The sequence below is a fragment of the Geotrypetes seraphini genome, chromosome 5 (assembly GCF_902459505.1).
Source record: "Geotrypetes seraphini chromosome 5, aGeoSer1.1, whole genome shotgun sequence".
Classification (NCBI taxonomy): Eukaryota; Metazoa; Chordata; class Amphibia; order Gymnophiona; family Dermophiidae; genus Geotrypetes; species Geotrypetes seraphini.
In genome coordinates, this window is record NC_047088.1 from 244,474,835 (window position 1) to 244,488,350 (window position 13,516).

Here is a 13,516-nt window from a genome sequence, read left to right on the forward strand (position 1 = left end):
CTATAATAGTTACATATAATGGCCTTTCAGGGTCTACATTGGGTGGAGTAATGAGGTTCCTTCTTAGAATGCATTTGCCTGTTTTCTTGAAAATATTAGAGCCAGAGAAAAGCTACTCTTAAAATGAAGACAGAGTAGCAATGAAGATGATAAAAAGAAGCTCAGTTCTCTGTTTGTCTTTGTACACATTTGTATGTTTCTGTTAAGAGTATTGCAGATATTTACTGATCCCATGTTCTCTTCCAGGTATTGTGCCCTCTTCTGTTGTCCTGACAGCTTTCCAAGTCATGTCGAGGGTTTTCCTGACCTGGGCAGTAACACACAGTGTAAGGGAGGTAAGAAAGAATCATCATACTAGGTTAAACTAGTGAACTAACCCCCTCTTCTATGAAACCGCGCAAGCGTTTTTTAGCACAGAGAGCCTCGCTGAATGGCCCGCGCTGCTCCTGACGCTCATTGAGTTCCTATAAGCAGCGCGGGCCATTCAGCAAGGCTCCCCACGCTTGCTAGCACAGTTTCGTAGAAGAAGGGGTAAGTATCCTGTCTCCCAACAGTAATCAGTCCAGGCTCAACAACTGGAGGGCTAGAAAGTGATCAGTGAATGTGGTGTGGGTTTTTGATTATTATTTGGTCTCGAGTTAATGTAATTATGAATTACAACATTCAAAATCATTTTTTGTACTCATATATATCATTGTTGCAGTTGTCCAGGTCTCGCCGCATCTGGATAGGTTCTAGCTACACTGACACGGCAAGACCCAGATAACTGCAACAGTCATGACACCAGCCATGGATGCCTAAGAGAACAGACTTGTATATCAGTTGTTTAAAGGATGCTTTGCTTTAATATTATTGTGACTGAAATGAAAGTTGGTTTTTAGTTGAGTACTTCTCCAGAGGTGCTTATTGTATAGTGTTGTATATTATTTGGAGGTAAAAAAAATGGAAACATACCTAGTTGTCTTGGGTTGCTTAGATTAGAGATATATTCTTTTTGACAACATTTAAACACCATAAAAGATGGATAATTTGTTAATACCCATTTTACCCAAACTATGCAGGGAAACAATGTATGAGTTGTATGAGTTGTTTTATCATCACTGTAAATAATATTGTAATATAGTGCTCTACAGGTTCACAGAACAGGTAATCCATATTATAAAAGTTTGGAGAGAAAAATTGGTCAAACTAATCTATGACTCCACTTAAGTCTTTTCACACAGTTTAGACCTTGTTTTCATTAATTACCATTCTGTTATGTCCCTTCTGGATTCCATATGCTAGGTGTTCAATCCCAACCCACAATCTGGGAGTTGCAGAAAGCCACACTCTTTTCTGAGCACATGCTCCTCCCCCTTACAGAGTTAGAGCTAGTTTCAATTTCTGCAAGCAATCTGCAGAAGTCTTTTACTGTTGCTCTATTTCTTTTTCTTATTTTTCACTTAAAGTTCATCTTTTGGTGGCTTCAGCACCCCCCTTTTCAGTGGTCCCTTGTTGGAGAAAAGGATGCAGTCATGCAGTGCTGGACTGCTGCTTTACAGAGAAATTTTGGTGGATCTGTGAAGCCAGCCTGCTGCGTGTCACCCTTCTTAGATTCGGGATCCATTCCCCTGGGAGTTCACTTACCCGCTGACTTCATCAGGGGTTTCAGCGCAGGCTGTGTGCGTCGGAAGTGAAGCTCTCCCGAGTTTCAGGGCGCAGGCTGCTTTTCCCGCCCCCAATTGCGTGACAAAGGATCCGTGGGGGCAGAGGATACAGTCAGTGTCCAGCCAACTAGAAGTCTGAAGATCTTCAAGTTTGGTACTTTGGAGCTGTTTCTGAGGCAGAAAATCTTTTTCTCCATTCAACTGCTGTGTTAAAAAGTGCTGACAGGCTTGCATTGCAGAAGACTTGTGAGTAGCCTTCCATTATTTCCTATGGGAACTTCAGGGATGGCTTTTTAAATGTGTTTATAAAGTCATTTTTCACAGTTTCTGAGGGTAGAGTTCAGGTCCCCCACCTCCCCAGACCCCAAATCACTATTTTTTATTTTTGGATTTTGTTTATTTTTGCTGTTTCTGGCGTAAATTCGTTGGTGGTGGCCATCTTGGATTTTTATCAATCTTTTTTTCAAAGTTTTATTTCTGCCTCAAAAGCCCTCAATTTAATTAAAAATCATTTGGGATGGACTCCCCAGCCCCATATCTGTCAAATGTGTGCATTGATTGCGCAGGATCAGCAACCGTGTACCACGTGCTGTTGCGTGCTGGGGGCGGGGGCTTCAGACTTAACCTCCTCTATGTACTCCAGGACTGAGCTTGGGTCTATGACTTGGGGAACAAATCTTGCCCAGAGGCCTTTCTGGAGTCTGGTGCCAAATGCCTGCATTCCGAGTCTGGGGCTCTTTTGAAGTAATGCGAATGTCTCTGGACGCAGGGTGGGATTTTTCACCAAACTTTATTTAGCTCCTCTGGAAAGCGTATTCAGCCAGCGGACACGGATCTTTTTCAACCGGTTGCGCCAGTGGCGGAGCTTCCTGTTTGGGAGCCTTCTTATCCAGCTGTGGCAGAACTCGATTGCATCAGCTGCCATTCAGATATTATGCTTCTTCTATCTCCTGACACTGCTTCTGTTTTGGTTCTCTGATACCCTTACAGAGTCTAGTCACCTTGGCTACCCTGAAAGTCTGGATTTGGGTGTTCGGTCATGGACTGTTCTCATGTGCTGACTTCCTTTTTCCATCCCATCCATAGCTGCTTAGTCTGATTACACAGTAATAGGATACCCCGGAAAGCTCTTTCTGACTATCTAAGGCTATGTGTAAGCTCTATTCACTGGCTCCTGATTTTCAGCAGTTTTTTGAGCAAACCTAAGGTGGATCCCGCTGTGGCACAGGTTACCCAGTATACAGCCCTCCTAGTAATGGAGGGGGGGATGCTCAAGGATTCTCAGGATCATGGAGTGGACATTGTTTTAAAAAAGCTTTTCAAAGTGGCTTCTTCGGGTATCAAAGTGGCAGCAGCCACCTCCTTTGTGGCACGTGCCTGTCTCACGAGATTGAGCAATGTGTCCACTGGTGATTGACAGTGTGGATTATGTGGCGAACGCCCTTTATGATCTCATTCGAGTTCTTTAGTAAGGTCTCGGTGTATGCAGTGTCTGCATGCCAGACTCTTGTGGCTCAGTCATTGGGCAGGGGCCACTCTGAGCAAACTTCCTTTTCAAGGGACAGCTGCTTTTTGGAAAGGGTCTGGATGACCTCATGACCAGTGTGACAGATTGTTGCCCTTAGTCTCCCCCTGTGAACAGATCTTGCTGTACTTCAGGAGGCACCATAGTAATTTTCGTTCCTCGCAAAGGTTTTGTCAGGAAACCGCAGGCTCTTCCTCTCAGATATATTCCCAGGGCTTCTGCCCTCATTACAATAATAACAATAACAATTCCAGACGCCTTCAGGTCTCTGGATTCCAGGCAGCTCCAGCTCCTAAGACGTTCCAATGACACCAAAGGTCAGGCGGGGCTTTCTCATATAGGGGGCCGTCTTTCTCAGTTTTGCCAGTAATGGGCTTGCATTTCCTCATATCATTGGGTATTGGACATTATTTGAGAGGGGCACAAGATAAGACTTGTTTCTGGACTCCCTGGCAGGTTGACCAGAGAAGGAGTCTAAGGTCCATGATATCCTGCAGCATCTCTTAGACATCTGAGCAACAGAACCCATACCAGAGCACAAATCGGGCTGCGGCATACACTCCTTATACCTCATCGTGCCAAAGAAAGGCTAGGAGGATGGGTCAATCGTTTCTTGCGGATTCCTTATTTCCGAATGGAAACTGTGCACACAATCATTGTGGCAATCTCTCTCAGAGTTTCTGGCATCATTGGATCTCACAGAATCTTACATCCATATTACGATCTACCCGGATCATCACAGGTTTCTGTGTTTCCTTGTTCTGCAACAGCATTTCCATTTTGCAGCTCTGACTTTCGGGCTGGCGACAGCATCCCACACTTTCACCAAAGTGATGGTGATTGTGGCAGCTTTTCTCCACAGACAGAGTATCCAGGTCCATCCTTACCTGAATGACCAGTTGATCTGGGCTCCATCTCGGCAGAAGTGCAAAAGTACAGTAGAGATGGTGGTATCTCTGCTACAGGCCTTAGGTTAAATTGTCAACTTCAGGAAAGCCAATTGATGCCGTCACAGTCCTTGGACCTTCTCTTCAACACCCAGCAGGGTCGTGTATTTTTTCCAGAGGCACGCAGACAGAAACTTCAGCAGCAGATCAGAGATCTAGACCGTTCAGCTCCCACGGTCTGGCATTATCTGCAGGTGCTGGGGTCCAGGGCAGCCTGCACCTTCTGCAGGACTCCCTCCTATCTCGGTGGTCTCTACAGCGTCATCCCCTTCAGATGCTGCTCCCCTGAATGGAACCAGCTCATAGCAGTTTGAGCTGGTGGCTTCAGAGGGGCTCTCCACCAGGGCAGGCTTCTTCAGATATCAAGAGTGGATGCCTCTGATGACGAATGCCAGCTTATTGGGTTGGGGTGCTCACTTCAGGGACCACTCCATTCAGGGACAGTGGACTCCAAACGTTGGTCGATCAATTGTCTGGAGTTCCGGGCAAATCAGTTTGCGTTACTTGCTCTCCAGCCCAGTGGTGCAAGTATTCTCTGACAACACCACGGCATTGGCATACATAAATCATCAAGGGGGCATAAGAAGCCCTCCCTTAGGCCAGGAAGCTCGCATTCTGTTTCGCTGGGTGAAGTTACATCTTCTGTCTCTCTCTCGGCAGCCCATGTGTTCAGAGTCAAAAATGGTGAGGCAGACTTTCTCAGTCGACAAGTCCTCGACCCAGGAGAATGGTCCCTCTCGCAAAAAGCTTTCTCTCTGATCATACAGTGCTGGGGGCAGCCCCAGATGGATTTGATGGCTTCAGCAGAGAACTCGAAGGTTAGGCGTTTCTTATTCGAAGAACAGAGTGCAGAAGCGTAGGTTTGGATGCCTTGCGCCAGCCCTGACTGGTTCATGAGCTCCTTTGTGATCCCTCCATGGTCTCTGGTAGGTTGGGTAATTTTGCTGGACAGCGATGCATCCCGGCCTTGTGATTCTAGTTGCTCCAGACTGGCCTTGTCATCCATGGTACGTGGACCTCATCTGGCTTCAACGGGACAAGAAATTCAAACTTCCTTTTCATCACTACCCTCTCAGTCAGGGTCCTGTGCCCATGGAGAACCCAAAGTGCTTACAACATGGCTCTTGAGCACTCAGTCTTGATGAAGCGTGGTTATTCAGAGGTAGTCATCTTAACGCTTTTGAAGTCCAAGTAACCCTCTACTATGGCTCCTTATGCCAAAGTCTGGAAGGCTTTCCAACAGTGGTGTGCTAAGGACCAGGTGGAGCTTGAGAAGGCTCCAATTTTGGTGGTCCTGGCCTTTCTTCAGGTTGGCCTATAGAAGGGTTTTGCAGTGGCCTCCCTTAAAGTTCAGGTTGCAGGCCTTTCATGCTTAAGGATGCGCAGGGGCTCTAGTTGGCTTACTACTCATCCAGATGTGTCTTGGTTTCTGAGAGGAGTGCTTCGTTTGCGGCATCCTTTGTTATCCTTTCCCTTCATGGAATCAACATCATTCTGCAGGGACTTGGAGAAGCTCCATTCGGGCCACTGAAGGATGCTTCTCTTCTGGATCTGACAATCAAGACTGTCTTTCTGGTCCCATTTTCTCAACATGACATATTTCGGAGGTTCAGGCTCTTTCGTGCAGGGAACCCTTTCTCAGTATTATGGATGCAGGAATTGTTCTCTGTACAGTGTTGCCTTTTCTACCAAAAGTGGTTTCTGCTTTCCATGTCAACCAGGAAGTTCATTTGCCTGCTTTTCATTCCACAGGCTCAGAACAAAGAGATCAGATCTTGAGCAAGTTGGATGATTTCCAGCTGTCTGATCACCTCTTTGTCCTAACTGCTGCGCCTCGCCGTGGTCGGCTAACGTCCAAGGCCTTGATCGCTCGGTGGCTTCGAATGGTCATTTCCACATCTTACATTGCCCACGGCAAGCAGCTGCTGGTTTTGCTAAAGGCACACTTGACTAGAAGTGTAGCTGTGTCATGAGCGGAGTCTCGCACGATTCATCCAGAAGAAATTTGCAGGGCGACTACTTGGTCCTCTCTTCATACCTTTACCCTGTTTTACCGAATGGATGTGATGGCTCGCTCTGCTACCACTTTTGGGTCCTCGATGTTGAGAGCAGGTTCTTCTGTCCTTCCTTAGCTGCTACCATTGCTTTGGTACATTACCTAGCTTATGGAATCCGGAAGGGATGTAACAGAATGGAAGATTAGGTTTTCTTTGATAATCTTCTTTTTGTTAGTCCCTGTAGGATTCCATGCGACCCACCCTCGCTGTGTATGCTCAGTTGTTTGGAGTAGCCTGCTTCTTTCTGCCTCGGTTATTCTCCTTACAGGCTTGAAGATTTTCCAGCCGGTTGACAGTTCCTATGGAGTTTTCTGTGAGTATGCGCATTGCCGAAGTGCTGTTTGCATGCGGTTCTTGTTGCACACAGCAGGTTAGTTCTACATTGTTCCTCAATGTTTTTCTGAGTTGCCTTTATGCCGGTATATTACTTGTTTCATGTTGTGCACAGCAGTTCATTACAGAAATTTTTTGTTGATGGGGAGCTTCCCCTGTACCCTTGTCACTGAGTTATTCAGGGAGGGGATTCATTATGTTAAATATAGAATATCTATTTTCTCACTTGTCGGTAAAAATCTCTGGAATTCAATTCCAGGTATAATGAGATTATGCAAAGATCACATATCTTTTAAGAAAATGTTAAAAGCACAATTATTTGTAGACTCCTTTCTCTAACTCTGCGGTTATTATTTGTTTTAGATTTAAAACATTCCGTATTAAGGAAATTTGTAGGGAAGATTGACTTATTTGTTTACTGCATTTTTTGTTTGTGCTTAAAATTGTGGATGGGTTGATTTATTTATTTCAATTTCTATCCCGTTGTCCTCAAAAAGCCCAGACATTCAAGCGATTCATAAATTTTTAAAATAAATAAATAAATGTTGCTTGCTTTGGGACTAAACTAGCTCTAACTGTCTGTAAGGGGGAGGAGCATGTGCTCAGAAAAGTGTTTGGTTTCCGCAACTCCCAGATTGCGGGTTGGGATTGAACACCTAGCGTATGGAATCCTACAGGGACTAACAAAGAAAATTATCGAAGGTGAAAATGTAAGGCTCCTATGCATTAGCATTATCCTATGATACGATTTTATTTGGTATGTCAATGAGAACAAAGAGCCAAATTTCATCAAAGAATAATAAACTTCTAATGATTATGACAGGAGTCGCTATATAACAGATTACAAGTAATTGGAAAAATTAGAATAGACTCAATTATAACTTCTGGTGGAATTTGATATGTCACATTTACAAAATGGAGAGAACAATAGCTGTGCAAAAAGGGAATTTTAATAAATTTAAAGAGATATTTAAAGGGACCATTAACAAAATATTGCAATGAGTAGATACCATTTTACATTATAGATACAATTTAAGGTAGAAGGGATGGAAGGGGAGAATTTGGATTTATTTAATGTTTAGATTACTAGGAAAGATTATTTATGTGATATTTGATTGAATGTAAGATTGGAATGGTGGGAGGGATGGGATAAAAATTTTTTATCTATTAGTGTCATAAATGATAGAATTTCAAATGATGTACTCATTGACAAATGTTATATATATATATGTATTTGTTGTAATATGAAAAATGAATAAAGATTTTTTTAAAAAAGGTGCGTTAGGGCCTTAATGCGTGGAATAGCGCACGCTAGCCGCTACGCCTCCTCTTGAGCAGGCGGTAGTTTTTTGGGTAGCGCGCGCTAATCCGATGCGTGCGCTAAAAACGCTAGCGCACCTTTGTAAAAGGAGCCCCTAATCTTTCCTACCTTTTTTATCTATTGTTTTCATAATGGATGAATCCTATTGATCAAAACCCCTATGAGCCAAAATCTGCATTCCTTTAGAGAAATTCCAGGTCACTGCCTTGAAACTTGGAGGAAAAAAAAGAGTTAAACAGATCTTGTTTTTATGTTTTCACTTCTTTCTTTGTCTACACTCTTGCTTTTGAGCTTCTACATGGGACTATTTTTGTATTGCAGTAGTAGTAATTTGTCTTGGGAACCAATTTCATACGCAAGCAAACCTATGATTCATAGGGTCTAATGAGTTAAACTTGTATAATAGAAAAGCCCAGTATGAATGTTTGTCTTGTTCTTGTTCAACAGGTACAAAATGAAGGCAGTGTCCTACTGTTTGTCTTTGCTTGGACAATCACTGAAATAATCCGTTACTCCTTTTATACATTCAGTCTTTTAAACCACCTTCCTTACCTCATCAAATGGGCCAGGTACAGTAAACTGAAAAATCAAAGAGAGATTTAGGAATCCATGTACTAAGCTGCGTTAGCGTTTTTAGCGCACGCTACGCAGCTAGAACTAACGCCAGCTCAATGCTGGCGTTAAGCGCACTATTCCACGCGTTAAAGCCCTAACGCGGCTTATTAAAAGGAGCCCTTAATGTTCAATTTATGTAATATACTGCATATTAAACTAAAATCATAACGGTTAAAAAGATAATAAAAAGGGAAAAACGTTACAAATAAAATACAGTATATTACAGGACTGGTAACACAGCACAATAATATTGCAGACATGTTAGAATAAAAAGTACAATGATCAATAATATCACAAAAATTAAATTAAAAATAAAATTCTCAATAGTTTAACTGAAAAGGGATTTCAAGGGGGGGGGGGGAGAAGAGGAGAAAACAGCATTGCTAATGTGTCCTTTGTCAATAAGTTTCTTCAAAAAGATAACGGTGGCAATTTAGGCATCGGAAACAGAAAAGCCTTGAAATCAATGAGTTAAAGAAATTAGTCGGAAAAGCAAAGCTTTAGAATTTGTTGCATGATAATTTCAGAAACACATGTAACTAATGTTCTGATCAGCAAATTTAAAGAAATAACTGTTCACTGACTGCTAATCACATCTGCTAGATTTACAATAATTGCATTATGGATTTCTAGCATTGAACCTAGATTTATTATATGAATTTATTTTGCATTATAATACTGCCTACAAGCAGAATATTATCTATCGTATCTGGAATGTTCTAGAAAGCACCTCAAAATCCAGCAGATTCCTCATATCTTTCCTTCCCTCTCCTGCACCTCCCACCCATCAGCAAAAGGAGGAGAGCAATAGCACCTTTGTCTATTTCTTCTCCCCTACTTCCTGGGATTTGGCGTTTTAACAATATCATACTTAGTGCTTCTTGCAGTTCAGAGTGCAGATTTGGGCCCTAGCAGAGGATAAGGATATGACCTGAGGTACCACTGCTTTCTTTTCTTGCAGCCTTATTAACTCAAAAAGGGAGAAAGGGGAATCAGCTAGAGAATAAAGAGACTGGGGGTGTGAAGGGAGGGCTAGATTGAATGAGGGAGGGTAAGAAAGAGGGGAATATTTTAGCATATTGAGGGGCGTACAGGTAGGTATTGACAGGATGTCATAGATACAGTTAATCTGCTGGTTGAGTTGGAGGGCAGAGAGGAGTACAGGACAATCAAGCCATTGTGACATCACTGATGAGGTTGGCTCTTATTGGTAGAATGAGGCATTATGACATCACAATCTCAGCTCTGCTTCCCAAAGAATGAAACTCTTCACATTACTGCTATGAATTATTTCTATAGCACTACCGGTCCCTGATCAAAAGAGCTTACAATCTAAGCATCCAAGATGGACAAACAGGATGTCATGGATACAGTTAAGGGGAACGGTTAATCAGCTGGCTGGGTTGGAGGGCAGAGGGAGTAGGGTTAAGGATTGAAGGCTATATGAAAAAAAGTGGATTTTCAGTCTGCTTTTAAACATGGGAAGGGGATTGACAAACAAATTTGGGTAATTTATTCCAGGCATAGGGGCAGCTAGATGAAAGGAACGAAGTCTGAAATTGTCAATGGAGGAGAAGGGTATAGCTAAGAGCGGCTGATCTGAGGAACGGAGTTCTCTGGGAGATGTAATTTGAATTCCATTTTGCAGGGGGAGAAAAAAGCAGTATGCAAATATGAAATAGAATCCCAGAACCTCCATCCTGGATTCTCCTATCCTGCTCTTACTTCTTCTCTGTTTTTCACAGCCCTAATCCTCCCTTCTTCTCCTGATCCCTTTCTCGACTTAGACACTGATCATCGACTCAGAAAGAACAAAATATGCTCTATGTGCACACAAGCCAGGCTGAAAAATTTTTTATTTTGTAAAATTTATATTATACAGTTATGCAAATATCTTATGCTCATATTAAGCAGCCTTAACATAGAATTCAAGCCGCATTAGATTTTTTTTTTTTTTGTGCAAATTGTTTATTTCAAGAAAAGAGAATTAGGTGGGTGTAAAATTTTAAAAACAGTGTAGGGCTAATAGTAAATTGAGAAATAATGAAACTGGATTACCAAGTTTTTTTTTTTCTTTTAGGTATACGCTTTTTATTGTACTGTACCCGATGGGAGTCACAGGCGAATTGCTTACCATATATGCTGCTTTGCCAATTGTGAGAAAAACTGGGTTGTATTCCATTAGTCTACCTAACAAATATAATTTCTCCTTCGACTACTATACTTTCCTAATCCTGGTTATGATCTCGTACATTCCAAGTAAGTATAGCATTTTACTGTTTGTCTTTGTATGGTCAAAGGGAGATGTTTGTGCATGACACAGAAACATTGAGAAAACTTAAAAAATTTACTTTTACCTCTTTAAATATATGTCAGGTTTTGGTTTTGGCATAGTTGTTATCCAACCTTTATCAAGCAAAATAAGTGGCCTTTTAATATCAAATACACAACAAAAGTGGAATAAGACTAGATATTAAATTTATCAGTTCAATTGCACTGATAGATCAATTATGGAAGAAGGCGAAACCTCAGACCATATTGCCAGTCTCATAACAGCCAATGGCCATTGGACCAATGATTGAAACCACAACATTGCATTTGTCAAATAGTGCAATTGAATAGATAAATGTAATATCTAGTCTTATTCTACTTTTGTTGTGTATTTGATATTTTTGTTGTGGAATTATTGCTTTTTTGTGTTGTCTTTTAATATTAAAGACAGCATATTGATGCTTTGATTATTAGAACCTGTGGTGGCTGCTATAATTTCAGTTTTGCTGCTGATAGTGAAACTATTTTAGATAGTTTGGGTTCTCTTTCACCACTTTTGATATACATAAAGCTAACTGAACGCTGAAAATATAAATTTGGTTGCATATGAATGAAAGCAAAATATATATATTTGTACGGAGTTTTTTTACAAATCAGTGATGATGCAAGCGGCTTAGGGTACTTGTGTAGTCCCGGCTGCTTGCAATTGAGGTTTGTTTTTCTCCGTTTTTTGTAACTTATTTCATACACAATTTGTGTTATGTCAACATTTCTCTTTATGTGGTATGAATGAAACCCTTCTACTAAATATAATTTACAATACGTTTCAAACTAGGAAACTTTTAGAAGACCATTTATGGAAATAAAAATAACCGGGGGGGCCAAAAAGTTTCAATTTGGACTAATTTTCATTACTACAATTCTAAATTGTAGTAACTGACAAGGCAGATGTAGTTAGACTCATCTCTGGCCAGGAAACTGCTGGATATCTCCATAATTCTTTTGTTGGGGGGCCATAATTATATTTTCTCATTCAGCAAAGCTTGGGAATCGCAGATGATTCAGAAAAAGCAGGCAATTGCCGAAGATTCTCTCTGAAATTTTGTGCAAGAAATTTTGTCTTCACCAGCAATGTTGTCTCTGATTTTGCTTTGGAAAATCAGAGAAAATGCTGTGGCCTTTCCATTGCAAATGCAAGCAGTGTCTCACCTCCGGCTCACCACACAATTGTTTCCCACGTACTCACCTTTATAGGACCCCCAGGGACCCCTGAAAAAGACTTTTTGTCGAAACGCGGACCGTGTTGGGTCCTGTATCTTTAGCGGACTAGGTCCTTTAAGGCTCTTATGTGGATGATTTATTTTTATGTGTATGAAATTATTTTATGTGGATGATTTCAGTGTACCTTTGGAACTTTGACACTTTCAAATAAAGTCCATTTAGGAACATCGTCACTCCACAGAGTTGTTTTGTTGGTTTTTGGGGGGGGTTAATTTTCTGTGGCCTTGCAGACTGGCAATTCTCACAAGAGTTGTTGATAGTCGCACTTGTCTGTAGTCAGCAAATTCATCAGCTTCTATCAGCATTCGTCTTTTTAGGTGTTTTTAACGAGTGTGGCCAAGAAACTGAGGAATGCAGGCGTACGTCCTAGTGACTTTACCCTGACAGTTCCAGGCTTGAACATGTGCTCTTCGAGAGCCCAGAAAACCTTGGTAATTTTCCAGCTAAGTTGACAATAAGCTTGTCTCTGTTTTGGGGGTTTCATTTCACAAAAACATCTTTTCTGCTTAGTTTTTCCACAGCTGTATTTCCACATGCTTCACCAGAGGAGAAAGATCATCAACACTGTTGAGGAGCACAAGAAGTCAGGATAACTTCCACTTTGTTGTTGTTGTTGTTGTTTTTTTCAAAATTTTCCACAGATCTAACGCAGCAGACTTTTTCCAGTATACAGTACATTTCTTAAAGAACTATCCGAGACCATAAAAGCAAATTCCAAGGTAAAAGAGCATCTGGGATTCAGAATCCTAATTAACTAATGCGCTTACCTAACCTTTTGATGAATTGCAATCTGATTATGGTTCTGTTTTCAGCATGTACTGTGCTATGAGAAGAAACTAAACATTTCTGGTATTTGTATTTACTTGTTTGCCTTTTTTATATACTAAAATAAGTTGCATTTACTTGTATTACCAATGCTTGAGGTTTATGGTGCGTGCCATGAAATGGTGATTGCAAAATGCAGAGAGCATTGCTATTAAAATTACTTGATTGCATGTAGGAAGCTTTGGTCTTGATATAGACTTAAGGGCGTGCTTGATTTCCTGGAATGGCTGTGATCGACAGAAGACTAGGGGTGTGACAACACTATAATTTGAATTGACTTGGAATTTTTGAAAGGGTATCTCAGTTTAAATCCATTTTAAGTTAGGGTCCTGTTTATGTGGTTAAATATTGAACTTGCTGCTCCTTAAACCGTGCCGAGCTCTATCTTTATGGAGATGATGTGGTATACAAACTTAAGGTTTAGTTTAGTTCAGGGATCTCAAAGTCCCTCCTTGAGGGCCGCAATCCAGTCGGGTTTTCAGGATTTCCCCAATGAATATGCATTGAAAGCAGTGCATGCACATAGATCTCATGTATATTCATTGGGGAAATCCTGAAAACCAGACTGGATTGCGGCCCTCAAGGAGGGACTTTGAGACCCCTGGTTTAGTTTAAATGCACAAATATATAAGGCAATAGAACGTTGTTTTTCCAAGGTTAAATTCCAAAATCAATCATATACAACCTTAGATAAA

At 41.3% G+C, this 13,516-nt stretch overlaps 1 protein-coding gene across 1 annotated transcript in view; it reads left to right on the forward strand.

Annotated features, from left to right (window-relative positions):
* Window positions 1–12,854, forward strand: part of HACD2 (3-hydroxyacyl-CoA dehydratase 2) — a 37,141-nt gene extending 24,287 nt beyond the window's left edge. Inside the window, exons 5-8 of the mRNA XM_033945311.1 lie at window positions 247–335; window positions 8,277–8,398; window positions 10,525–10,703; window positions 12,507–12,854. Of these exons, the coding sequence (XP_033801202.1) occupies window positions 247–335; window positions 8,277–8,398; window positions 10,525–10,703; window positions 12,507–12,589 (473 nt within the window). The 3' untranslated portion in view covers window positions 12,590–12,854. The remainder of the gene's footprint in view (window positions 1–246; window positions 336–8,276; window positions 8,399–10,524; window positions 10,704–12,506) is intronic.
* The last annotated feature ends 662 nt before the right edge of the window (window positions 12,855–13,516 follow it).